Here is a 26,875-nt window from a genome sequence, read left to right as displayed (position 1 = left end):
TCTTACTTATTATTTCCCCATTAACAGATTATTTTATCTCTGTGCAGAGAAATCTAATAAGGTGTTAGAGAGTGTAATGTACTTTAGTGCATGCAGTTGAGGAGATTGCAGTGATATATCGTTGTACTTTAAAGTGTAGCTTTGCACTGACGACACAAACGTACTCGGTTACTAACGTAACCTCGGTTCTCTCTAGAAGAGGGAACGAGTATTGCGTAAGTAGCTTACGCATCGGGAAAGTCTTCTTTCTTCGAGATCTGAAGCCAAAAAATTATCCTTAATTTTGTATTCATTGTCAACGCAGTGCAGCAGCCGACAGACCTAGGCAGGCTGTATAAGCGTGCTCATTGGCTGCTCGGCTGCAACTGCTTAAGCCTATCGGTGAGCGCTATGAACGCGGCAACCAATGAGGGCTTCGCGCCCTCCGCGCCCTTCTAACCGTCAGAATGGGCGTGGCCAGCGTGTATATATTCAGCGCTCACAGGCTAAAATTCTGGTTTTCGCAGTCTGAAGCGCAAAAGCTCGTGGCGCGACACGGCAGGTTACGCAATACTCGTTCCCTCTTCTAGAGAGAACCGAGGTTACGTTAGTAACCGAGTACGTTCTCTTACGAGAGGTTCTCTCGTATTGCGTAAGTAGCTTACGCATCGGGAACCCTTTGTCAACGCCGTGTGCGCCGAGCATCCAGCCCATGAATCCCAGGGGAACCGGGGAAAACACTCTGCTGGAAAATGTGGCCGGTCGAGAGACGGGCCAGCGTAGTACATGCACTTCATGCAGCATATGAAATAGAGCGGCGCGGCCGGTCTATAAACATAGCAGTACAACAGTAGGGCCGGCGGAGCGAGCCCAAACAGTACATAAGCACTCATAAGGGTAGGAGAAAACGACATAGTCGGTCTCACATGAAGAGAAAAATTCCCACGCGGCAGAGAATAATGCGGGCGGCCAGCAGCGCGGGCCAGCACCGATAACAGCGCGTAACGGGAAATAGGAAACAGAACGGATCAGCCGGTCTGAGTCAAACACTTCACCCTGAGTAGTTACCAGAATAGCGCCAGCATATGAACGTAGTCTGCACACGGGAGCTGGGCAGAGCATACATGTCACTTATACTGACAATATTTTTGCCTGTAGGGCAGGAACTTCCAGGTTATAAAACCTCACGAATGTAGACGGGGAGGCCCAGCCCGCCGCCATACAAATGTCGTGGATAGAAATTCCGCTGGACCAGGCCCACGACGAGGCCATGCCTCTAGTGGAATGGGCTCTGATGCCCAGAGGGCACTGCAGGTGTTTGGAGGCATAAGCTGCTGCTATCGCGTCCACTATCCACCTGGACAAGCTCTGCTTCGAGGCGGCAAGACCCTTGGTGCGTCCGCCGAAGGAAACAAAGAGCTGCTCTGAACGCCTGAAAGCGGCGGAGCGCGTGATGTAAACTCTCAGCGCCCGGACAGGGCATAGGAGGTTATCACTGTCCCCACCATCGGATGCTGGCAGAGCCGAGAGGGAAATAACTTGTGCCCTAAACGGGGTTCCAATCGCTTTGGGGATGTAACCGTGCCTCGGTCTGAGAATGACTTCGAGTCATTCGGCCCGAACTCGAGACATGCAGGGCTAACTGATAGCGCGTGCAAATCACCCACTCGTTTGACTGAAGACAGAGCTATCAGAAAAACGGTTTTAAGCGACAGATACTTTAGATCCGCGGATTCAAGCGGTTCAAAGGGAAAAGCCTTTAGGGCCGCAAGGACCAAGGACAGATCCCACGAGGGAACCGAGGGGGGCCGCGGGGGGTTCATCCGTCTAGCTCCTCTGAGGAAGCGGATAATGAGCTCATTCCTTCCCATTGCCCGGCCGAGCGTCGTCTCAGCGAACGCTGTAATAGCGGCCACATATACTTTGAGCGTGGAAGGGGATCTGCCCTTTTCCAACAGCTCTTGCAAGAAGGAGAGCACCCGCGGAACCCCGCATGCGCGCGGATCCAGGTTTTGAGTAGCGCACCATTTAGAAAACACCGACCATTTAGACGCGTAGAGCCGTCTCGTGGAGGGGGCTCTAGACTGCGTGATCGTGTTCACGACCCCTTCTGACAGGTCAACGGGTATCCGTTGATCACCCATGCATGCAGCGACCAGCGCTCTGGATGGGGATGCCAGATCGATCCAGCGGCTTGGGAGAGGAGATCCTTTCTCACCGGGATCGGCCATGGGGGTGAGTGCGACAGCCTCACTAGCTCTGGGTACCAAGTTTGGTTTTCCCATCGCGGGGCTATAAGCAGCACTGAGTGGTGCGTTTCTCTGATCCTCTAAATGACCTGTGGCAACAGGGAGATCGGAGGAAAAGCATACAGCGGGAGGCTGGGCCATGTCTGGGACAGCGCGTCTTCGCTCTTCAAATAAAACTTCAGGCATTGAGCATTGTCTTTCGACGCAAAGAGGTCGATTTCCGCTCTGCCGAATAGGCGCCAGAGAAACTGGACTGTCTGGAGGTGCAGAGACCATTCTCCCGGGGGAATGTTGTCCCTGGACAGTCTGTCTGGACCGACATTCAGGTGGCCCGGTACGTGCGCGGCTTTCAGCGAGCGCAGCGAGCGGTAAGCCCACACGAGAAGGCGTTCTGTCAGCCTGCACAGATTCCTGGATCTGACACCGCCCTGTCGGTTCACATAGGATACCACGGACATGTTGTCCGAGCGGACTAGCACATGGTGATCCCGTATGAATGGGAGGAAGCGCCTGAGCGCGTTCTCGACCGCTATCATCTCCAAACAGTTTATGTGGAGGCATTTTTCCCGGTCTGACCATAGGCCAAAAGCCGGTTTGCCCTCGAACAGAGCGCCCCAGCCTGAGGTGGAAGCGTCCGTCGAGATAATTTTGCGGTGTGAGATAGCTCCCATTGTCACTCCCCGCTGGTACCAGTCGGCCGCTAACCAGGGCTTCAGAGCTGAAACGCAGCTCTGAGTCACTCTGATGCGAATACCGCCGGAAGCCCATGCTCTGTGAGGCACTCGGGCATTCAGCCAGCATTGTAGCGGGCGCATTCGTAAAAGACCCAGCCGAAGCACTGCTGCGGCTGAGGCCATACAACCCAGTAGCCTCTGAAATGTTTTGAGAGGTACGGTGCTGCCCGGCCGGAGAGACGCGGCCAGGCGTCGAATGCAGCGCGCGCGCTGTGTCGACAGACGGGCCGTGTACTGATATACCTGACCGTCGAAGGCGAATCTCAAGAATGGCCTGTGCCGGGGTATTATCAGGATCTGAAAAGCACGCGTCTTTTAGATCGAGAGATATAAACCAGTCCCTCGGGCGAATTTGCGCGAGAATTTGTCTGGTTGTGAGCATTTTGAACGGTCTTCTCATAAGAGCCTCGTTCAAACGTCTCAGATCCAAAATTGGTCTGAGTGCTCCGTCCTTCTTGGGAACGAGGAAATAACGGCTGTAAAAGCCCGACTCGCTCATGGAAGGGGAAACCGGTTCCATAGCCCTTTTGCACAGAAGTGTATTTCTGCTCGAAGTAGATGTGCTACTTCCCCATTCACTCTGGTCTCGATACGCGCTTGAAAGCGCGGAGGGCGGCGAGCGAACTGCAGAGTATAGCCCTGTTTTACTGTGCTTAGCACCCGTTCTGATGCGCCTGGAATAGTTTCCCACGCTTTTGCGTGTGCAGCCAGGGGCAGAATGGCCTCCGGGCTCCGATCGCCGCGCATCGTGGGCTCGAGAGCTCGAAACGGAGGGGCGGGCGCGGCGCGCGCGCTCTTGGTGCTTAGATACGGCAGATCGCACGCAGCGATAGCTGGCCGTTTTACACACAGTGTCCCGGTGGCTTTAGACGGGGAACATAAAGTGTGAGGCGCGACGCGCGATGGCGGCGTCGGGGCGAAAATGTTCGTTAGTATGTGTGAGCGCTCGAGGGCGGGCACAGGAGTTACATTCAGGGGCGGGCGCGGCGCGCGCGCTCTTGGTGGTTAGATACGGCGGATCGCACGTAGCGATAGCTGGCCGTTTTACACACAGTGTCCCGGTGGCTTTGGACGGGGAACATATAGTGTGAGGCGCGAAAATGTATGTGTGAGCGCTCGAGGGCGGGCACAGGACTCACATTTAAAACATGACCGGTCGTGCAAGGCCGTGTGACAGAGCGGGCAGTGAGTAGGTGTGGGCACGGAGAAGTGGACACGTGACCTACTTTTAACACTAAAGCGGCTTTTGCCTGCTTCATGAGAGTGGGCTCTGTGAGAGACACGGGATGTATAGTGCTTGTGTACAGGGGTGAGCACAGAACGTGGGCACATTCACTGTACTAGAAACACATACGGCGTCAGCCGTGCAACCAGACATTATGCTCTTTTGACATTTTCTGGGTTGCCGTGAGAACGGCGGATGCGCGCAGGCGAGCGAGTAGATACCGGCTCGTTGACTGCGGGGTAAACAGCTGCAGTAGCCGTGGCAACGGGGACTGACAGAGCGTTAAGCTTCGACGGTGGTCCAGCCGCAGGGCTGCGGGATTTAACCGTCTTTTCTTCTCTCGTGTTTAGACGCTCAAAAAATACTCGAGCACTCTGAGAAGGTGTGGTGCGAGGGGCGGGTTCGCTTTCTGTAAGTAAGAAAGACTGGCCGCGAGCTCGGAGAAGCAAGCAGCATAAATTTTATTTTCCCCGAGAGCTGGGATCGAACGCGGGTCTCTCGCATGAAAGCGTATGATTCTGCCACTGAGCCACAGGGGAATCACATAGGCTTTCAGTTAGCGCGAGCATATAAAAAGCGACCTCTTGTGTCGCGTCGGCGTTCGTTTGCAGGCGAGCGTGTGTTTAAAACAGGCTCGTTTACTGCAATAGTAATATTTCCAGTCGCCTGAACTTAAGAGGGGACTGAGAAATGTGTGAGGATTGGCGGTTGTCCAGCCGTAGCGAGACTAACACACTCTCTTCTCTTTTCGCCGGTGAGTGAGGCGCGCACGCTGAACGCTGCTCGTGACCGTCCGCTTTGTCATCCCTTGAACGGCGCAATCTGCACGGCCCAACGAGGGAGAGAGCGGGCTTGTTTTCTGTATGTAAGAAAAACTGGCCGCGAGCTCGGAGAAGCGAACAGCATAAACTTTAACTGCCGCGAGAGCGGGGATCGAACCCGGGTCTCTAGCTTGACAGTCTAGGATTCCGCCACTGAGCCACAGGGGAGAATACATTAGGTACGCGGTTAGCGTCATCATGTCTTGTGACAGCGTTTGCTTGCAGGCGAGCGTGTATTTATAACAGGCTCGTATACTGCAATAGTAACAATTCCAGTCGCCTGAACTTAAGAGGGGACTGAGAAATGTGTGAGAATGGAGGTTATAGTCCAGGCCACGGCGGGACGAAAACACTCTGTTCCCCTTTCACCAGTGACGCGCGAGGACGGAGTAGCTTTCTTGTAACGTAAAGAAAGCTCAGACCGTCCGCTCCTGCCATCCCTTGTGAGCGGCGCAGTTTGCGCGGCTCGAACAGAGGGAGAGGAAACTCGCTCCGAGACCGTCCGCTCCTGCCATCCCTCGTGAGCGGCGTATTGCACGGCTCGAACAGAGGGAGAGGAAACTCGCTCCGAGACCGTCCGCTCCTGCCATCCCTCGTGAGCGGCTCAGTTTGCGCGGCTCGAACAGAGGGAGAGGAAACTCGCTCCGAGACCGTCCGCTTCTGCCATCCCTTGTGAGCGGCGTATTGCACGGCTCGAACAGAGGGAGAGTACGGGTATCTATCACATTCGCCTCATCTCCTGACGCGGCGGCGGCGCGGGCAGAGCCGGCGGTTGAGCGGCCGGGAGGGAGAGGGTGAGAGAGAGCTCGAGGGAGAGGTTCCGGCGAGCTCCTCAGTCACAACAGTCTCCGGTGGTCGCTGCGAGCGGCGCTTCTTATTGCGCGGCCCGGCAGGGACAGGCGGAGCGACAGCTTGGTCGAAAGCTTCAAGTCGAGCCCGCAGGGTCGACATTGAAAGCTCTTCGCACTCGGAGAGTGCGGTGGCGGCGTGCCCGCGGCCCAGTCGGAGAGCGCAGAGAGGTGGCGGTCTCCGTAGCTGAGCGGGGCGCGGCACGAGCCGCAAAAACGAGGCGTTTTTACAAAAACGCCTCGTGCTCTTTTAGAGTACACACAGAAACAGTAATAATGTAAAGGATATGTCGCCGGATAGCGTAGCAGGCACGGATGGCTGAAGGCGGCGAAGACGGCCGGCTTCCTCAGGCGCTGTCCTAAGCTTGCTGGTCGCTGGTTTCAACGGCGGCGGCTCTCAAGATCCAGCGATGCGAAGAGCGTCGCTGAAGACAAGAAAATCAGAATTTTAGCCTGTGAGCGCTGAATATATACACGCTGGCCACGCCCATTCTGACGGTTAGAAGGGCGCGGAGGGCGCGAAGCCCTCATTGGTTGCCGCGTTCATAGCGCTCACCGATAGGCTTAAGCAGTTGCAGCCGAGCAGCCAATGAGCACGCTTATACAGCCTGCCTAGGTCTGTCGGCTGCTGCACTGCGTTGACAATGAATACAAAATTAAGGATAATTTTTTGGCTTCAGATCTCGAAGAAAGAAGACTTTCCCGATGCGTAAGCTACTTACGCAATACGAGAGAACCTCTCGTAAGAGAACCGTGTGCTTATGTAATGTTGCTGTCATTGGAGAACTGTGAGTGGGTTGAGTGTTCATGAATGTCTGCGTAAAGCTGCATAGTTAGTGTTAACGTCACTTGCCCTTGTCATCATTTGTTCTGGGCTGAGGTAGTGTGGTCAACCATGCCACGCTATCATGAAAAAGAAATAAAGAGTCTCATTAATGTTGACCTTCAGTAACAATGAAGTCTTTATAAACACAGAAGCAGTTCTCATATGGCAGAGTCATTAATCAACTGAAATCCCTGAGCCTCTGTTCGGTGTACAGGAGCTCAAGTGACACCGGGAGTATGATGTACGGCACGTGTGAAACGTGTGAATATACTGTACCATATTATAAGGACAGAGTCATTGGAACTTTTTTGTCTTCAAAAAATAATTACCATGGTATTCTTTATTCAAAGTACTTTTGGAGTACCATGCACTGTAAATACAGTATCATATGTAATCTTATCAAAGTGACGCCACAGTATAATAGGGTAATGGTTATTAGTGGTGCTTGCTAATGCAGTCTTTACTATTTAACCCTGTTCACACTGACAGTCGCTGTGTTGTTATTTGCTCAACTGCAACTGAGTGAAGCTCTGCTTTGTCATATCCTTGTGGAAAAGAAGTGTGCTTCATTGTATCGAATGTGCACTTGCAGTGTACTTACGTGTGTGAGAAATGGTACGGCGGTGTGAGAAATGTTTTTCACTATTCCCATAGGGTATGATTGCAGAAAAATATATATTTGTTTGCATTGAACATTAATGGAGCAACAGATTTTGTGTGAAAATATATATGTTTTTAAATCGTATAAATGTATGAGGTGGTGTCACAGTGTCTACGTTTACATGCACAACTTTTGTTTCAATCGGACTGAATTCATTCCGATTGATGAATCCGACCGTAGCGTTTGCATGAACGCTAAACGTGATCGGGTTGATGTGCGTGTTTATATGTCACAAGCTTCAAATCAGAATAGATTTTTTTACATGCGCACACTGCACGAATATACAGAGTTTCCCGCTGTATAATAAACCACCCCTTTCAATCCGATCGAAATTTAATTCGGATCGAGCTCAATCGCATCGATTAAGGTGTTTACATGAAGGCTTTCAGTCCAATTGAGCTTTCAATCCGATTACTAACGGATTATTTGGTTGCATGTAAATGTGTTTTGGACTCAGTTGCACCATTTCCTGCCACTAGTTTGTCATCATAGTCACTCATTTGATCTGTCATCACTGTCAGCTGTGTTATCATTAATCACCTCATTTGTCTGTGTATTTAAGTGCTGTGTTTTCAGTTCACCCTTGTCCGATCTCATTTCCGTATGGTTGTGTTTGCTTGCTGTTCTTTGAGTGGAATTTACCCTGTGGATATTATTGTTTGAACCTTTATCTTCATGCCTTTATATGCAGTATAACTGTGACAGGTGGCAAGGGGGCCGTTTACCCCACAGACACACGGGGCAAAACCAGCACGGGGCAAAACCAGCACGGGGCAAAAGACACACAGTATTTATGCAAACACTTTAGCTAATTTTAAATAATGTCTAAATGAATACTTGTTAAAGACAATAACTTTTTTTCAACTTTTTTCAAAAATATACTGTCATTAAAATGTTAATATAAAAATATATTTTAAAAGTTCAAACTAAATTATTTTAAAAAGTAAAGATTCTTAAAGCTCTGAATGAGATCCCATAATAATTTAAAGCTTTACAGTAGTAACAAGAAACATTTTATCATATGATATGATTAATATCATATTTTTTTTGAATATGGTTTCATTATAAATATGGAAATTATCTCTAAGGTGGACACCCAACTTAATAATAATATATGATATTTACTATCTGAATCTAATCATATCATATCAACAAATGGAAAGTCAGTCAGCTGTTTATAATTATTGTCTTTCACCTCCACAGCAGGGGCGCCTTTTACCCCAAATACCATACTTTTACATATTATTCTGTTACTGAAAAACAGTTGCTTTAATTATCTTGAACAAAACTGAAAATCATTATAAAGAATGTCTTTGTCTCAAAATATAGTCAATAATTGTAGCAATTCTCGTTTGCTACTTAAATCTACAACATTTAATGTTGTTAACTTAAATTACTCAATGCTTAATTGTAAGGCTCTAACAAGTGTATCTTAAAATGAAGTGTAACTGTATATATAAAAAAAAAAAAAAAAAAACTTGCTTGCAGATCATGTTATACTAATGAAATAAAGGTGACTTCAAGACACTTTTATGTGTATACGCTTGCATTACCATGCCATTACCGTGATCCATTCAAGCAGATCGGATCATGGAGCGTTTACACTTGTGGCCTCTGTATCTGGGTAACTAATCGGATCTCTGTTTCCCGTGCAATATTTCCCGAAATCCTTGCCAGCTGTGTTGGGAAGATTTCCCTTTACAAACAATGAATGATTGTGCAACTTTCGGGTAAAACAAACTTTTATCTGCATATGTGCACTATTCCGCCCTGTCTCTACGTGCAGCGTACACTTTACTTTACTTGTAAAAAGTGCACTTAAAATGTCAAATTAAAAGTTTTACTTTAATGTACATTTTATATCATTATGTTTAATAATCTTTTCTTAAAGAAGTACACTTATTTTGATGTGTCGATTAACATACTAAAGCACATGTAAAGTACTTGATTATAACTGTAGTGTGTTTGATTATATTAACTTTAGTTAATATAATTTAAATGTACTAATTTGCAACTTTATCATTACAAATGTTTAATTTAATTTATTGAAGTTTTTAATTGTGTTCTTCTGATTCGATTAGTCCAGTGACGAAGGCACCACACCTCGTCATTGTGTGGTAAATACACTTATCTTTCATCTGTGTGAATGAAACAGATGCTGTGGGTTTTAAAGCTGAACAGGATGTCTCTTATTTCTCAACGTAAGCAGTGAGCAGTGCTGACACTGGATATAATGAATGTGTTCAGCGGCATCAGGGATGCTGAAAGGAGACACACAAAGTGTGTGTGTGTGTGTGTGTGTGTGTGTGTGTGTGTGTGTGTGTGTGTGTGTGTGTGTGTGTGTGTGTGTGTGTGTGTGTGGATTTGCTGACGTCTAAACAAGGCTTTGTATTATTTTGCAGAAAGCATTATTTAACCTTTATCTCACAGTCACCAGCCACACGCTTACAAACTGTGACACTTGGCCTTTCTAGATATTTAAAGGGATAGTTCATCCAAAAATAAATTTTCTGTCATCATTTACTCACTCTAGTTTCAAACCCTGTAAGTCTTTCTTTATTCAGTGGAAAATGCACACACATACATAAACATTGATTGTTTCTATTCTCTTTTCCATGAAGTCAAGAGGGACTGAAGCTTTTAAGCTTCAAAAAGCACCATAAATGTATCATTAAGGTTGTACAACTTGTGCACTGTTCCAAGTCTAGCTTCATGTCCAATTTGTGATTGTTTTCAGTCTGAGCTTATCAATGGATCAGTTGATCTGGTTCACAAAACTGGTCTGGATGATTCATTCACACATCAAACTGATTTGGTAATTGATCACTTTTAAAAAATGCACTTTGTAATAATATTGTCACCAGACTCCTCCGTCACAAACACCCAGCCCTCACTTTCACCAGAACTCTATTTACCTGCTCCTGTCGCTCATCAGCCACAGTCTAAGAGCACACACTTCTCAGTCACTCATCGTCTGGTCTCCAATGTGGATAACAATGTGGTCCCCCCACTCTGGTCTCCAATGTGGATAACTCCTTATCTGATCTACTTACCCGCTCTCAACCCATTCCAATCATACAAGAAGTGTGTGCTCTGTTTGGGTTTGATGAATATATCCTGTCTCTGAGTCTGGTATTCCATTACAGAAGACCTACATGAACCCAGCAGGCCCGAATCCTTTTCCAGAATTGGTAGCCTCGTTCTGCTGAGTCCTCACTAGGGTTGGGTATCGTTTTTTTTTTCGTTTTTTTTCTCGATACTGGTGCCAAATCAATACGTTTAAAACAGTACCAGTGCCTAAACGGTGACTGAACCGATACTTAAAAAAAAGAGAGAGCCTCAAAACGATGGTGAATGACATTAAAGAACGGCTTTTTTATTGAAAAAAATTAAACAAAAAAATCTTAAAATTGAATTTATTAAAACTTTAAAGTAAATATCGGTGCCTGGTTTCGGTACCCAACCCTAGTCCTCACCGGACCCGGACCCACCACAGCACCAAGCACTTCTCTTCTGGTTTACACAGCCAGTTCCATGGTCAACCCAGCACCCAACTTTGGCTTGTCTGAGGACTGCAATGGCTTCTTGTTCCAATGTTCACTAGCCCTAGAGATGCAGCCCCATTATTTTCCTACTGACAGAGACAAGATTTCATTCATCTTATCTTTGTTAACCGGGCGAGCACTCCAGTGGGCCAAAACCATCTGGCAGCAGGCAGAACCAGTGACACAATCCCTTGATATTTTCGTAGCTCATTTCAGAGAATTCTTTGGTTGTCCTGTGTGTGATTCTTCTATTGGTGAGCAACTCTATCCTTTACGCCAAGGATATAGTTCCATAGGGTTCGTAAAAGTTTCGAGCCCTAGCAGCGACCAATCGGCTGGAACGAGCACTCACTCTTATCCACCTATCACCAAGGATTGGAACTGGCTCTGAGGCTGAAACTCTCAGCTTATGTATGATGATTCCATCAGGCTCGAGTGCTTTATACAGCTGTCCATCCGGATTGCCCATAGAGTTCAAATATGTATGGAAGACCAAAAGTGCCAGCAGTCCTTCTTTTTCCATCGTCAGCCAAAGTTCCCCAGCTCTCCAGAACCACAAACCGATGTAGATCGACCACACATGCGTCTCTTTGGCCGAGCGGCACCATCGGCACCATTGGCTGGCCCAGAGACTCTGCTTGTATTGTGGTTCTGGTGGACATGTCATTTTAGTATGTCCTATTGGTGAGTACCAAAGAGTAACTTTGGTGAGTTTTGTTTCCAGTTTCAATGTTAGTACTTCTCCACTCATCACCATTGTAACACTCAATTCTGCTGACATTTTTATTTCAGTTACCGCCCTCCTCAACTCAGCCGGCAAGTTCTTTTCCAGGGACCTCTGCCACCAACTCCAGCTCCAAAAATGGCCCAACACCATCCCATACAGGATCCAATCTGTAACTGTAAAGCCGATCGGCCGAGGCCATGTTCATTACTGTGTGGGTCCTCTCCAACTCCACACAGAGTTCTCTCCATTAATTCCACATTGAGAGTCCTGTAAAACAACAATCCGTGGACATACCATCCTGCTATGCACCCTTCAGTGACGTTTTCTGCCATAAACAAACTTTGCAACTACCACTACACAGACTATGAGACTGCGCCATCAACCTCATTCCGGGTGAGCCAGTGCCCTGTGGCAAAATGTATCCTCTCTCCATCCCCGAACAGAAGGCCATGGAGGAGTAAATAAGAGGCCCTTCAGCAAGTATACATCCGACCTTCGACTTTCACTGCTGCTTCCAGTTTTTTCTTTGTTGCCAAAAAGGACAGAGGCTTGCGTCCTTGCATTGGTTATTTTGATTGTCAACAAGATTACCATAAAGTACTAGTATCCCCTCCCCCTCGTCCCAGCTGCTTTGGAACAGCTCCGAGGTGCAACCATCTTCACAAAGCTGGACCAAAGCGCCTGTAACCCGGATACGTGAGGGGTGTGAACGGAAGGCCACATTTGTGATGCCTACAGGCCACTAGGAATATTACATTATGCTGTATGGGCTGGTCAATGGCCCCTCTGTATTCAAGGGCAGCATAAATTAGGCGCTCTGGGAGTACCTTCACTGCTTTGTGCTGATTTACATCAACATCTTAGTGTACTCGCAGACCACGGCCGAACATCTCCAACACGTTTAAAAGGTCCGCCAGAAGTTGAGAGAAAATCAGCTCTTCCTCAAAGCGGAAAAATGCACCTTCCACCAATCCACAATCCAGTTCCTTGGCTACCATATCAGTAAAGTTGGGATCAATATGGACATGGGGAAGGTGGAAGCAGTATGTTCCAAGCCAACTCTCTCCACTATCAAAGAGTTACAATGTTTCCTAGGATTTTCCCATTTCTATCGTTGGTTTATCAAGAATCAGTTCTATCACGGCTGCACTAACCAATCTCCTGAAAGGGAGGCCCAAGTCTCTGTCCTGGAAACCAAAGGCCACTAGTGGACGTGGACGCATCAACATCACGCATCGGAGCGGTGCTATCACAGCAACAGGCAGCCCTCATGACTCCATCCATGTGCCTTCTTCTCCAGAAAATTCACTCTGGCAGAGCAGAATTATACCATCGGAAATTGTGAGCTCCTCAACATCAAATTAGCTCTGGTGGAATGGAGGCTTTGGCTGGAGAGGGCCCAAAATCCTTTCACTGTGCTCACCGACCATCGTAATCTGGAATGTCTCCATGAGGCAAAAAAGGTTAAAACCCAGACAGGCCAGATAGGCCCTTTTCTTCACCCGTTTAGATTTTTCTATTTCCTATCTGACCAAAAATGTGAAAGCCGATGCACTCTCTTTCATCTCCACAATTCCGGCGAAGCTCCTGAGAATCCTATGGCTGTAATCTAAAGGGTTTTCCTACTTTCATGGAAACTGCTGAAATGATGTTCAATCATGTCTTCTGCAAATTTGGACTACCAGAAGACATGGTCTCTGATCAAGGTTCTCCATTCCTCTCCTAGTTCTGGAAAACCCTTTTCACCCTCCAAGGTGTGACTGTAAGCCTCTCCTCTGGTTACCATCCTCAAACCAATGGGCAGAGGGAGAAGAAGATACAAGAGATTGGACAGGACAAGAGAAGTCCCAAATTCATTGGTTCATTCCCCATAACCTGGCAAATTAACCCTGTCACATGACTTCACCTTTCTCCCCACTATAGAATTTACTGCTCGTTTCATGTTTTCAAGCCTTACCTCCGTCCTGTCTCTGATTCCTCCACAGAGCCTGGTTCCGCTGACAAGCCCCCCTGCCTCTAATCCTGGACATTGAAACTGTCTACACCGTTAGAGAAATCCTGAACTCCCGGCTCCATGGGGGTTGACTACAGTACCTCCTTTCCTTGAATTCCCAGTTATACTCCTGAGATCTCCTCGCATTCCTCCAGGGTTCTCCTAGTAAGACTCTCCAATTACCTACCTGTGTTTCCTCATCTGTTCCCCGCTCTGCTACTCACCTGTTCCAACCATCCAAGAAGTGTGTGCTCTTCAGTCTCCTCCACTCACCGTTCTTAATTTCATTCCAAGCTACCCGGTAATAGGAAAGGACTTTGTTATTAAAGGCCCACTGAAGTGCCTTGAAACATGCAGCGTTATTCATTGTGGTGATGCAATTTCCACTGAAACAGGAAGACAGGGCGGGAAGTATCGAGCAGCTCCTCCCATTTAAAAAATAGTCAATAGTGTTTTGTTTATATCACTGCTCAACCTGAGCCGCTAAGCTTGATAAAGCTGCATTTGACAGCTAATGATAGTAACAGTGTAATAAATTCCCTCTTTAGATTTAATATGAAACTGTTACTAAAGCAAAACAGTGATTATAATAATGCTGAGGATGTGTAGTTTGAAAAGTGTGTAATTTATGTTGGTGAATGGGACTGGTGTTGTCTTTTCTACTCGTCAGTGCTGTTTCTAATGCAGAGTCTTTTTAACTGTTTCTCCTCCTAATCTCCTCCATATCACTTTAAAATATAGCATTCTGTGTGGAATTCAAATAGGTCAGTTATATTTTGTGGTCTTCGCCGACTCGTACATTTGATCCGCTCTGTGCTATCGTGCCTCTGGACCAGAGCAGACTGTGTGCCCGCTGCGGGGGTTTGCCTGACACAAACGTAAAACCAGACTTAATTTGACCAATGGAAAGCATATTTACACTCTCTGATTCTTTCTCTATTCCCTATATAGTGCATCATGTGCCATTCACCATACAGATTTCAGCCACAGCTTCAGCATCTATTTATAGTGTTTATATTACTATTATATTATATTTATATTAGTATTTATAGAGGGGCGGGACGCTTTAGATTCTAGAGAGCATTTGATTGGACAGAAGATGTGATGAGAAGCTGAAGTGCAGAGTGGTGTCATCAAAATCGCTGATCCATATTGGCGGAAGTGAGAGACTGAGGGCCCTATTTTAACGATCTGAAATAAACCAATCAGCCTGTCATCTCACATTCATTTTAAGAGCAGGCATGCTTGTTCCATTGCGGATTGCTATTATAATGGCGGATTTGCCAGACGCACGCCAGGAGCGGTTCACAGCCGAGGAGACCGACGTTCTCGTCAGGGCCATAAAACACAGAGAAGTGACATTGTATGGGGATGGGAGAAACCCACACAAATTAGCTTCGGTTAAACAGGCGTATAATAATTTGGGTAAATGTGTAAGCTAGATTTATGCCTATTTTTTCACATCTTCATGAACACCACAATGATTTCCCTCGTGTGGAATATTTTTCCTTGTAATTATTTAGCTTTGCAAAAATGGCAACTGCTGCTGTGTACATGAGAGAAGCAAAGTGTATGCGCGTGCACACGCTACATTATGGCCAAGCATGCGCCCTTAAAATAGCATATATATATATATATATATATATATATATAACAACGCGCCACTGTAAACGCGTCACTGACTTTAGACTAGGTTTTGTTTTCTGGAACTGTTTCTGGAACGGAATTGTTTTCTGGAACTGCAAAATAGCACCAGGGAACGTTTGCGCCGGAACACGCCTCCTCTTTTCGCTGAAGCGCCCCCGGGAGCGCAAGTTCATTTCCTAATTTACCGACGTGCGTCTGCCGAGGGAAAAGTCCGCTGTGTGTCGGGTGCAAAATAGGAATGATACATGCGTCAGTGTACAAAGTCAATTGCGCTGGGTGCAAGATAGGGCACTGTATGTTTTGAATGCTTATATCTTCTAAATGCGAATTTTGTCATTGTATTGCAGCACACAAGCTTATAGATAACCTTAAGGCTAACATATTCATACTAAAAGCCCCAAAACTTCCATTTTGATTTCATAGGGACACTTTGATATTACTCATATTTGCATTCCATCTGTTCAATAAATACTTGTTTGGGAGTGATGAACATCCTGTCTCTTAGTCTGATATTCCGTTACAAATGTTAAATTAAAAAAGTTACATTTAAAGTACATTTTAAATCCTATTGTTCTAATAATCTTTTTCACGCTTTAAAGAAGTACACTTATTTTGATGTGTTGACATACTAAAGCACATGTAAAGTACTTGATTCTAATTTTAACTGTAGTGTTATTTGATATTACATTTAAAGTTAATATATTTTAAATGTAATAAATTGCAACTAACTTCATCAATACAAATGTGTAATTACAAATATATTTAAATACATGACATATAAGTTCCAATATAAATTATATTAAAGTTATAGTTTACAAGCTTGTTATAAATGCTTGTCAGTCAGTACATTCAGCAGTACAGTTTAACCATATTTCAAAGACAATAGAAGTAATTCTGAAATTATATGTAAAGATGTACTTAAGTCCTTCTTACCTCTAAAGTTCAGCGAAGTGCATTAAATATAAATGTAAGCGATAATACATTTTCATTTAATTGCAATTAAGTGTCAGGATACATTACATTCAGTTTACACTTACTGTAAGTATGTTCTTTTGAAGTATTAAAAGTATCGTGAAGTGTACTTCTTTTTCACAAGAAGGGGTGAATAATAATGTACATTTAATAATGTACATCATTTAATAGGTGTTCTACACATAAACCTACCGTATGGCTTTGGACATGCAATCATAGTCCATGCGTCATGTGGACTAATGTTATGATACTTTTGTGGAGCTTGAAATCATCTTGCATGCATATCCTTTTGTTTTCCATGGAAGAAAGAAAATGATATTGGTTTGGAATGTCAAGAGGACGAGTAAATGTTGACAGAAATATAATTGGGGCAAACTATCCTTTTTATTGTGTGTTTGTATGACTGCATGTGTTTGTTGCTGTGAGCCCCAGATCGAGTTCAGTGCAAAGAGATTTCATGTGCTTTTCATTGTACATTAGCATCATGTCATGCATGCTACTAACTGCTGAATTAATGATGAATCTCTTCCCTGTGTGTGTGAGACAGAGAGGCAGAACAGAGAAAACTCAGCGATTGTTTCCAGCCCACAGAGATAAAGGTGCCACTTTTAGATTCTGTTTTGGCGGGCAAGTCTTAGTACCACACCAGACAGGTTTAGAGTTTTCTAAACATACATACAATATGGTAGACATATTGTATATTTAATGACAAGTTGAGGTTTTGTTCTGTTCATTTTGTGAAGAAACAATTATTGGTTGTTCATTTGCATGCGTCCATAATATAGTTCATCACTTAATGAATGGAGCTTTGGATTTATGCTAATGCTGTTATTGTGTGTGTTAATGGTGTCTGTTGGGCAAGCATTACTATTACTATTGCTCATGTTTAGGGCAAACCTTAAAGTATTAAACTTTAATACTTTCTTTTAAAATTCATGCCACACCATTTGTGCTACAGATATGAATGATATCATATTTTGCAGCCTTTTGAGGAGAGGTGTGCTGCCTCAATGTTTAGCATAGATGTGATAGGGCACACACACACACACACACACACACACATGTCTGGTTTACTATCTTTGTGGGGACTCTCCATAGACGTAATGGTTTTTATACTGTACACACTGTATATTCTATCCCCTTACTCTAACCCTACCCCTAACCCTACCCATCACAGAAAACTTTCTGCATTTTTACATTTCCAAAAAAACTAATTCTGCATGATTTATAAGCTTGTTTACCCATGGGGACCTCAATTTAGGTCCCCACTGTAACACGAGTCCCCATGAGTCTGTGTGCATTCAGGTTGAAGTCCCCACCGGGATAGAAAAACAGGTACACACACACACACACACACACACACACACACACACATATATATATATATATATATATATATATATATACTCATTTTGAGTGCTAAACAAAGGAACAAATTATATTGTCTGCACGATTTAGTAAAACGAGGAAAGTAATTATTATATTGTGCACATGATTTAATTAAATCAAGAGAACACATTAGTAAAATGTGCTGATGTATTAGTAAGTTGTGGGAACGGTTTGTTAATTCGTGGCCATGATGTACATATTTTTTCCCAGAGGTCATGTGCGGGGCTCCATAGTAACGCAAAGAAGTTTTCACAGGATGAATTGTGAGTGTTTAAGTTTTCGAATGATACCTACGGTGATTACTAAAATATGTGATAGGGAAAAAGTTAACAGTTAATAGGCTAAATGTGTGGTCACATTAGTGAAAATTTGGGTGAAAAGTCCATTGTCTATTGTAAATATTGTAGCTATGCATGAAGCACGGCTCACACAGATGTCACTTCAGACCATTGCTGGTCAATGCAGCAATACCACAGTCCACCTTATTTTTAACGTAAATGCAGGCACGGTCATTTTAAACTGCGCGAGGCTTTCGTTGTCAGACGCTTTCTAGTTATTTTAACCAAACAATAATAGTTTATTATGCTACTTGATGTTGAAAAACTGGTAGTTATTACCATAATATTTTAATTTATCTACACACTTTTTCAAAGTTATGTCTCATTTGATCTGTGTCTGAGTTTGACATTGAGTTGGTTTTGCAACGTTTTTCTGTTCCTGTTCCTTGTTCCAACTTCTTGTTAGTTTCTATGGTTATTCATAAGTTCATTGATTTAGTCACACCTGTCCTTTTCTTTTTGACCCCTGATTACTTTGTGTATATCTAGCCCTCAGTTTGTGCTTGACCAGCTGCGTCCCTGAGGACCTTGTGGAGTAAGAGGAAATGGATTGGAGCCTCGCCCATACTCCAGAGGCTGCAGTAAATGGCATGATCTAGCCCCCTTGTAATTGTGGAGGAGAGTGAAAGAGTTAGCACAATTCCCATTTCTTCGCACAGCACCATGACTGTTCCATTACCCAGCACCAAATCAGTATAGTCTGTGATGTTCCCACTCCCACCTCCTCTGCCTGTCCCGTGTCGGCCATGGAGGCAGCTTTTAAACTCTCTGTTTACCCTAAATTGACCAAGGAGGCTGTTTTGTAACTCCCTGCCCATGTTACCCAGTTCTTTGGCCCTGTCTTCGCTGACTCCATTCAGCCCCTCGTCTCCTTCTAAGCTGCCTGCTCCAAGCATCCTGGATGCGACTTGGGCTTCCAGATTACCAGCTCCTCCCTGGAGTGTCGACCCTCTAACTCCATCTAAAACCTCCAATCCTGTGACTTCACATCTCCCCATCGACCAGTCGGCTCCACCTTGGCTGCTCGCTCCCTTGGCTCCACCTGGGACCCTCATCCCTCCAGCTCTGCCTTGGTCATGGACTTTCCCGGCCTCCCTCTGCGACTCATCTCTCCACCTCCATCAGGCTCCGGCTTCTCCTCCATGGCTCCTCCCTCCTTCAACTCCATCATGGGCCTGTATCCTGGAGCTCCTGCTGGGAGTTACACTCTGGCTCAATGTGTGGTCGTTATCTCCCCTCTGGCTCCTCCCTCGTCCTGGGATGTCCCGTGCCAGCTCTGCATCCTCCTCCAAAGCCCCCGTCCTCCCTCCTGGACTGCTTTGATGTTTTTAAAGTGCCTTCTTGATGGGGGAAATGTCAGGGTTATGTCTCGTTTAATCTCTGTTGGAGTTTGACATTGTGTTGGTTTTGCACTATTTTCTGTTCCTGTTTCCTTTGTTCCTTGTTCCCGTCTCTTGTTAGTTTCTATGGTTACTCATTAGCCCACTGATTTAGTCACACCTGTCCTGTTTTACCCCTGATTAGTTTGTGTTATCTAGCCCACAGTTTGTGCTTGAGTTTGTCAATTTACTGCACTTTGTTAAGCCGGTCACACACTAGACAAGAAGCACCACGCTGTGATTAATTCGACTTAAAATATCAAACATGTTTAATGTCCTCCGACTGGATGGATTGAAAGTCTGAAACTAAAGAATTCCAAAATTCTTAGCAGTGCCCTTGCACTGACTCAGAAACAGCAGTGCCCTTGCAAATCCCAGAAACAGCATTTAACCTGGCTAAAACCATTAAAAAATAACACCTTAGCAACACTTAGCAACTGCATATGCATACTGCATAGCAAAACCACATATTCTTCTAAAAAAAGTGAGTTTTTATGAGACAGCAGTTCATACTGTTCAATGTTGTGGCCATAAATCTGATATTTGTTTGAAAGCTCTGCTGGTGATCTGCATGAAAGTGTGTTTCTGAGAGTCTGGATGTGCTGCTGGGCTCCCAGACGGGCACACCACTCTCTGGCCTTTGTTGTGAAATGCCACAGTACTGTGAATAGTCCTGTGAATTCTCTGTGGGATTAGCAGAAGGTAGAGCTGAGGAATTACTGTGTATATTCAATACAATATCATATTCTCTCAGACGGTGACGCAGAGCAGAGTGACGCAGATCTGCCTTACAGAATGTGTGTGTCTCTCCATACAGCTGGTCCCTGTTTAGGATTTTAAGCTGATAGAGCCCTTGGAAAATTACTGTACCACACATACTCCATGATACTTCATAGAAAACCATGCAGTTACAATAGTAAACACACAGTATAATTAATGTATTCATATATCATTGTATTTACTTTATACTTCATACTACATTTTAGTACATTTTAGCATAATTTTAGGGTGTATTCACACCTGACTTGTTTGGTTCGATTGAATCAAACTCAAGTTCATTTCCCCCCTTGGTGCGGATCTTTTGGGCAGGTGTGAATACAGCAATCGCACTCGGGTGCGGACCAAACAACCGAACCGAGACCCAGCTGAAATGGTGGTCTCGGTACGGTTCCAAACAAACTCTGGTTCGGTTCGTTTAAGGTGTGAACATGAACCGACCCAATTGCAAAAAGCACTCCGCCTTTTTTGACAGGGTCAGATTTTTACTATGTATTAATTGAATTAAATATCATGTGCACTATATTAACATATTATATTTTTACTTATATCATTAAAGGAGAACTCCGGTCAATTTTAACATTGAGCTCATTTTTTTGTACATTTGGAGTGCTGTCAATACAGAGAACAACGACAAAAATCGGTGTTGCCTACACCGAGTTATTCTATTTTTAAAATTTGCACCCTGTTGACTTCAATGGGGCAAGTTTTAAACTTGCTTTTAGCCTCTTAACATTTAGTTACCTATGATTACGCGCGTGAACTCGGCAATCGACTACTTTGGACTTCAACCGAAAACAGGATGTAAACACAGGTATTTGCGCTGGCTTAAATAACATCATTTTTATACATATCTTTCACATCTACTGCAGTCAGATTCACTCGTGTTCACTCTGAAGGAATCACTCACATTTTCTGTGCACTTGTAATGACACATCAAGGATGTTAAGAGGCTAAAAGCAGGTTTAAAACTTGCCCCATTGAAGTCAACAGGGTGCAAATTTTAAAAAGAGGATAACATGGTGTAGGCAACACCGATTTTTGTCGTTGTTCTCTGTATTGACAGCACTCCAAATGTACAAAAAAATGAGCTCAATGTTAAAATTGACCGGAGTTCTCCTTTAAAATATTATTACGTTGTTATAACAAACGCATTATTTAGCTATATTTGAGTTGTTATTTTTAACCTTTATCTATCAATGTATCTACTGTACCTAATATTTATCTAAATGAATTGATATTGAATCAAGATTGGAATCAAATCACAAGAATTGAATTGAAATGAAATCGTGAAATTTGTAAATTTGAAATCAAGCAAAAATAAAAACAGAGGCCTATCACTCATTGTACCATGTTGAAACATGTTGTCAGTAAAATGGGACTTAATAAAATTCTGTTTAGTTACCAAATGTTTTGACAATCACAAAACATTTTTTACAAATTATTATTTTTTACAAAGTTTACAAAGGTCAAAGTTCATCAAACTTGAACTTTTTTTGATATACCGCAATATGAAAGCTGAAGTCTGATTCTATCAGTGTGATCGTGACAGTCTGAGTGTTTCATTTCAGCACTGATTGTTTTGTGATCCTGTCGCAATGCAATTGAAGCTTTGCAGAGACGCTGTTGAAGGATGGATAGTAAATTCAAAAACTATTTTGGACCCGTCAGCTAACCCACAACCTCAAAGTGCACATTGTTATTCAGTTTACATGTAAAGAGCTTAGCCAATCATATCAAAGGTCATTTACATAGAACTCTTAAAGGTATAGCGGTTGCAAAATGATCATTAGAAACTAAATTATGGTGCAGAAACATAAGTAGACTACTGTAACAGTGCAGTGGGGATTTAATAAGACTGCAAGGGAAGCTTGGCTTCCCCTATAATGTCAAAAAAATAATGGTCAAATATGTACTATTGTGTTAATATTTTATTGACTAAAAATGTGTTAGAAAACGTTCATCTCAAAGATGAGTTTGTTACATATAGCAGGTCGGCTGACTCAATTTCCTTCTCATACATTCCCGTAGCGTCACAGTGCATTTCCCTGTTGAAGCCCAGCGTCCATTGACTTCAGTGGGGCAGCTCTGAACAGTTTTTTTTAGCGCTTCGAAACTAGACGGTCATTGGATAAATGCTGTGATTATGTCCCGTCCACGGACGCTCAGCGTCTCTGGGGTGAATGAGGAGTGGGCTGGCCTGGACTCCGGGCTTCTGCGTGATGATTGGAGAGTCTGTCGAAAGGCTGCATCTCCTTTTGATTGACAGTGATTTCATACAATAAAAAGTCGCTGCCACTGAAGTAGGGCTGTAGTCAACCAAAGAAATGCTTAGTCGACCAAAGTCCTGTCCTGCGCAACGATCAGTCGACTGAAAAAAAAAGAAAAAAAAAAGACGCAATGTTTTGCATTTTGATTGAACATTTATTAAACAATTGTCATAGAGCATTTATAAAACGACAACGAAAAAACATCAATAATACATAAAACTATAATAATAATACAATTCTTTGAAAATTAAGTGATTTTTTTAACTGCAAAGTGAGGAGCTCTGTCCTAGGTCTAATAGTGACAGTCACAATCGCGCACCTGACCACACCACACGCTACAAAAAATATAACTGCTAAAACTGCCAAATAATGAAAAATCCTAACAAAAGCTCTCGTTTATACAGGCTGTATATTCTTCTTTACTTTCAAAGCTATGGGTTAACTTTTGTCCAGCCGATCTAGGCGTTTTAAAACAAACACACAAAAAACCCAAATAGCCTAAAAAACAATCCTAATAATAATAGGCTGTATAGTAGGAAGGCCTATAGGTTTACTTTCGTTTTGTTACATTATTTAGGCTATTTTCAAACAAAACATAAAAACATTTAAAAACAAAAACATAAGAAAACACAATCTATTGAGTCAACATAATAAAGCCGTTAAGGTTTTTGTCGTCTTTTTTTGTAAAATGCAGCCAGACAAAAGATTTAGATTTCTTGGACATTTTGTCGACTAAAGCCAAAACAAGTAGCGTTCTAACTGAATGAATACAGCAAAACTACCTATATTCGTTACTGAGCGCGAAGCAGCAGTGCAGCCAGCCACAGGTGCGGTTCCCGAGTGTTCACGTGGTGCGCTAAACTGTGGGGCTGTTACAAAATAGCCTAAATTAAAGCATTTAAAGTTGGGGATAAAACATAGGCTAATTATATTTAGAATACAGTAATATATAACTGCTTATAAAGGAATAAATATCAAGGAGTAAATCAATGAAAATTTCTTTATTGGTGAAAAAAAATAATGAAAAAATGCAACTGGTCGAACAATGAGAATGTCAGTCGACCAAGACGGCATCGACCGATTAGTCGACTAAACGACTAAAGTTGACAGCCCTACGCTAAAGCTATTCGAGCTCAGTCCCATCGCGGATTTTGCAAGTATAGTCGAAAGACAAACTGCTGCAACCTATTTCTTGGTATTTGCTTGTCGAAATTGCTAGCCAATTTTCAGAATACATTTCACACAATTTTACATTTATACCTTTATTATATTATTACTTATTATAATTTTTATATTATTAAGTAGTAATAATTAAAAAATAATTATTAAAATTATTTAAAATATATTATTAGTAGTAGTATTATTATACTTTATTATATTATTATTTATACCTTTATTATGTTATTACATTTATACAATTATACCTAACTCTGCTGGCCATTGAGAGGACACTGGTCAAGTCACTGGAAAAGACGCCTAGTTGGTACGACAGTGTCACAGAGCATTTTCTTGAAAAGGAACGTAGGGCAGAATTTAATGGACAATTTTTATGATATAGGCCGAAAATGAGCTCCCCCTCTTTGAAATACCAGCAGCCGCCACTGCTACAGTGATAAAGAAGTTTAGGAACAAAACCTGCAACAATACTTTGCTTAGAAGGCCCACAAGGGAATGAAGCAGTAATGAAATAGTTCAGTCATAACTTGTATAAAGTTGTTGTGTGTTTCCATGTGAAGGAGCTCAATTCCCTCGTTTCATTAGCCTAACAGTTTAAATGAGCGGACAGCGTGCTGTGAGAACCTGTTGATCGCTCCCACAGGTTCAGGTCACATCCACTCTTTATTAAACGCTTTAACATTGTGGTAAACAGACTCAGTGCAGCAGTCTCCCATGCAGCCCAGACTAATGGGCAGTCAGACAGAATCCAATTACTCCAGAACCCCATTTACCTGCGCTCTCTGTGACTTCAGGGCTGACAGATTCATCCAGGCCTCTCTGTGGTGTCATGCTGACTTGTCCTGAGGCAGGTTTTGATGTGGTTCCTGACAGAATTTTAATATGAACCTGTTTATATTACCTCAACATTATGACTACACTCATTTCTCTCATAGAGGCTCTCTGGCTCCCTACAAGAGAAATGTGAGTGTGTTTTTGTCATTCTGACAGCAATCTGAGTGTGTGTTTGGCATCGGGAGAGCTAGAGGAGATCTCAGACCTTTAAAAACACAGCGGTGTTTGGAGTGAGGAAACAGAAATTTGTATTCAGGACAATGAAGTTTTCCTGTCTCTGTCACACTTCTTTGTATTCTAGAATACAATTAGGTTGAGTTTATAAGATATTGAAGGAAGTGCGCCCAACAGAGTTATTGAGACACACAAGACAGCCTCATACAGTCGAACAGCAGGGAGACCGTAAAATCACATACTCACATTATTTAACAGAATGACCAAAACAACAAACACATGCATATGGACCATTAATAGTTATGGAGTTATTAAAGACACCCTGTGGTGAAAATCAAGTTTTTAATGTTGTTTATGTGTCTATGTGGTATTGTTATATATGCTTTAAGACAAACCATGTGCAAATTCATCAGTCAACACCATTGCTGAGTATTTTAAAAACAACAAAGACCTCCGGTAATAATAAATAATAATATGTTTTATGTATATAGTGCCTTTCAAGGACCCAAGGACACTACAAAATAGACAGATAATACAGAAAATACGGAAGTACAAGCAAAGTACAATCATCAGAACAAGCATTCAAACGATAAACATATAGCATGGCAGATAATATCTGAACAAGTATTGAAATAACAGAAAGGGGAACCAATCAGTTGCAAAACAATGTGAATAAATGAATTTTAAGTTCTGTCTTAAAGGCCTGTAGTGATGAGATAGCACATAATTTCTGGATCCAGATCTTAGAGCCCATAATACTGAGGTCACTGTGATTTTGCCAAGTCAGAAATGTTTCGTTGATCCTGGCACAACATTCCTGTCCGAAAATTTTGTCCTAACCATATCCCTACCTGTAAACCTAACCCTACCTATAACTTTTCCCTAAAATCAAAGGGAAATGATAGGTGAATAATGCTGATGTAGAAGCACCTAACCCTGGTTTTAAGCCTAAACTCCCTCAAATCTGATTGGTTGACTGCAGTGTTGTTCTGGGATCAGCAAAGATATTGATTCAGGAATTCAATAACCTATTACTGAACGCCCTACCACCAAAAGTAGACAGTTTGAACTTGGGTAAAACAAGCAGGTTGTGTGAACCAGATCTAAGAGTACGGGCGGGAGCGTACGGATGTATTAAGTCAGCAAGACATGAAGGTGCTAAACCATGACAGGCCTTATAAAATAAGACAAGAAGTTTGAACTGAATGCGATACGCAATAAAGAGCTAGTGTAATTGGTGAAAGATCGGGCTGATATGGCTGTTCAAAACATAATATAGAATCAAACAGAACTCCCAGATCCCGAACAGTTTGTGAATTAAGCAATAAGCTTATTGCTTTTATAAAACGGTTACTCCATAAAAATATACATTTGAATATTTATTTTATTCATAAAATCTAATATTATAACACATTTATTCCTCCACCAAGTAATGTAGTTCCAAAGAGGTTGCCAAGCAACACATGCAGCAACAAAGAATCACAAACGGCAGTAGCGCAGTGACACTAATGCAATGCGGTCACAGGTGTGTGTTTGTGGAGTAATTTACAACGGCTTTGAACGCGGCTCAACCAATCAGAATCAAGGACCGGAACTATCCGTTTTATAATGCCTAACCAGGACTCCATCAATATGAAGGAGGAGCAAAGCAATTTGGGGCCAACTAGCAGAATTGCAGTTTTGTCAGCATTCAGTTTCAGGAAGTTTTCTACCAAGCAAGAAATGATGGATGGGGGAGGGAAGACTGAATTGGGTTGGATAGCAAAATAAATGTGTGTATCGTTGGCATAACTATAAAAAACATGACATTTAATGATCTGGCCAAGAGGAAGCATGTAAATTAAAAATAGAAGTGGACCAAGAACCGATCCGTGAGGTACACCACGGGGGATAGGGACAGAGGTAGATTTGCATTTGTCAATTCAAACAAATTGTTTCCTATCAGACATATATTCATTCATACAAAGAAAAAAGATTATTTATTATAAAGACCAACTTAATATATTAACGTAATATATATATAGACATAATTTTACTGTAACTATGGTTTAGTCCTTTGCCAGGCTGAAACCACTTTGTGTTTTGGAGAGACTGTTGTTCCAGTGTTTGTCCAGGACACCTTAGACTCACACTGATGCTACACTTCAACACACTCTTCTGTCTGTGCAGGTGTTGCAGATGTACCTTCCCTTCTGTGGCATTGCCATCTCAAACGCCCAACTGTTCGCTGCCTCCAGGAAAGAGTACGACAGGAGCAGGGTAAGAACACACTTACTGTAATTCAGCACTGACTTCATTAAAACCGTATTAT

At 43.2% G+C, this 26,875-nt stretch overlaps 1 protein-coding gene across 1 annotated transcript in view; it reads left to right on the top strand.

Moving 5' to 3' along the window:
- Nucleotides 1-26,875, top strand: part of pde11a (phosphodiesterase 11a) — a gene marked incomplete at both ends in the record, with an annotated part of 91,351 nt that overhangs the window by 7,546 nt on the left and 56,930 nt on the right. The window contains one exon of the mRNA XM_081367409.1: nt 26,734-26,823. Coding sequence (XP_081223535.1) covers nt 26,734-26,823 — 90 coding nt within the window. The remainder of the gene's footprint in view (nt 1-26,733; nt 26,824-26,875) is intronic.

The sequence above is a fragment of the Scardinius erythrophthalmus genome (genome assembly GCF_964197995.2).
Source record: "Scardinius erythrophthalmus genome assembly, chromosome: 6".
NCBI lineage: Eukaryota > Metazoa > Chordata > Actinopteri > Cypriniformes > Leuciscidae > Scardinius > Scardinius erythrophthalmus.
Note: the sequence above shows the minus strand (reverse complement) of the source record. Positions and strands in the feature narration are given on the sequence as shown.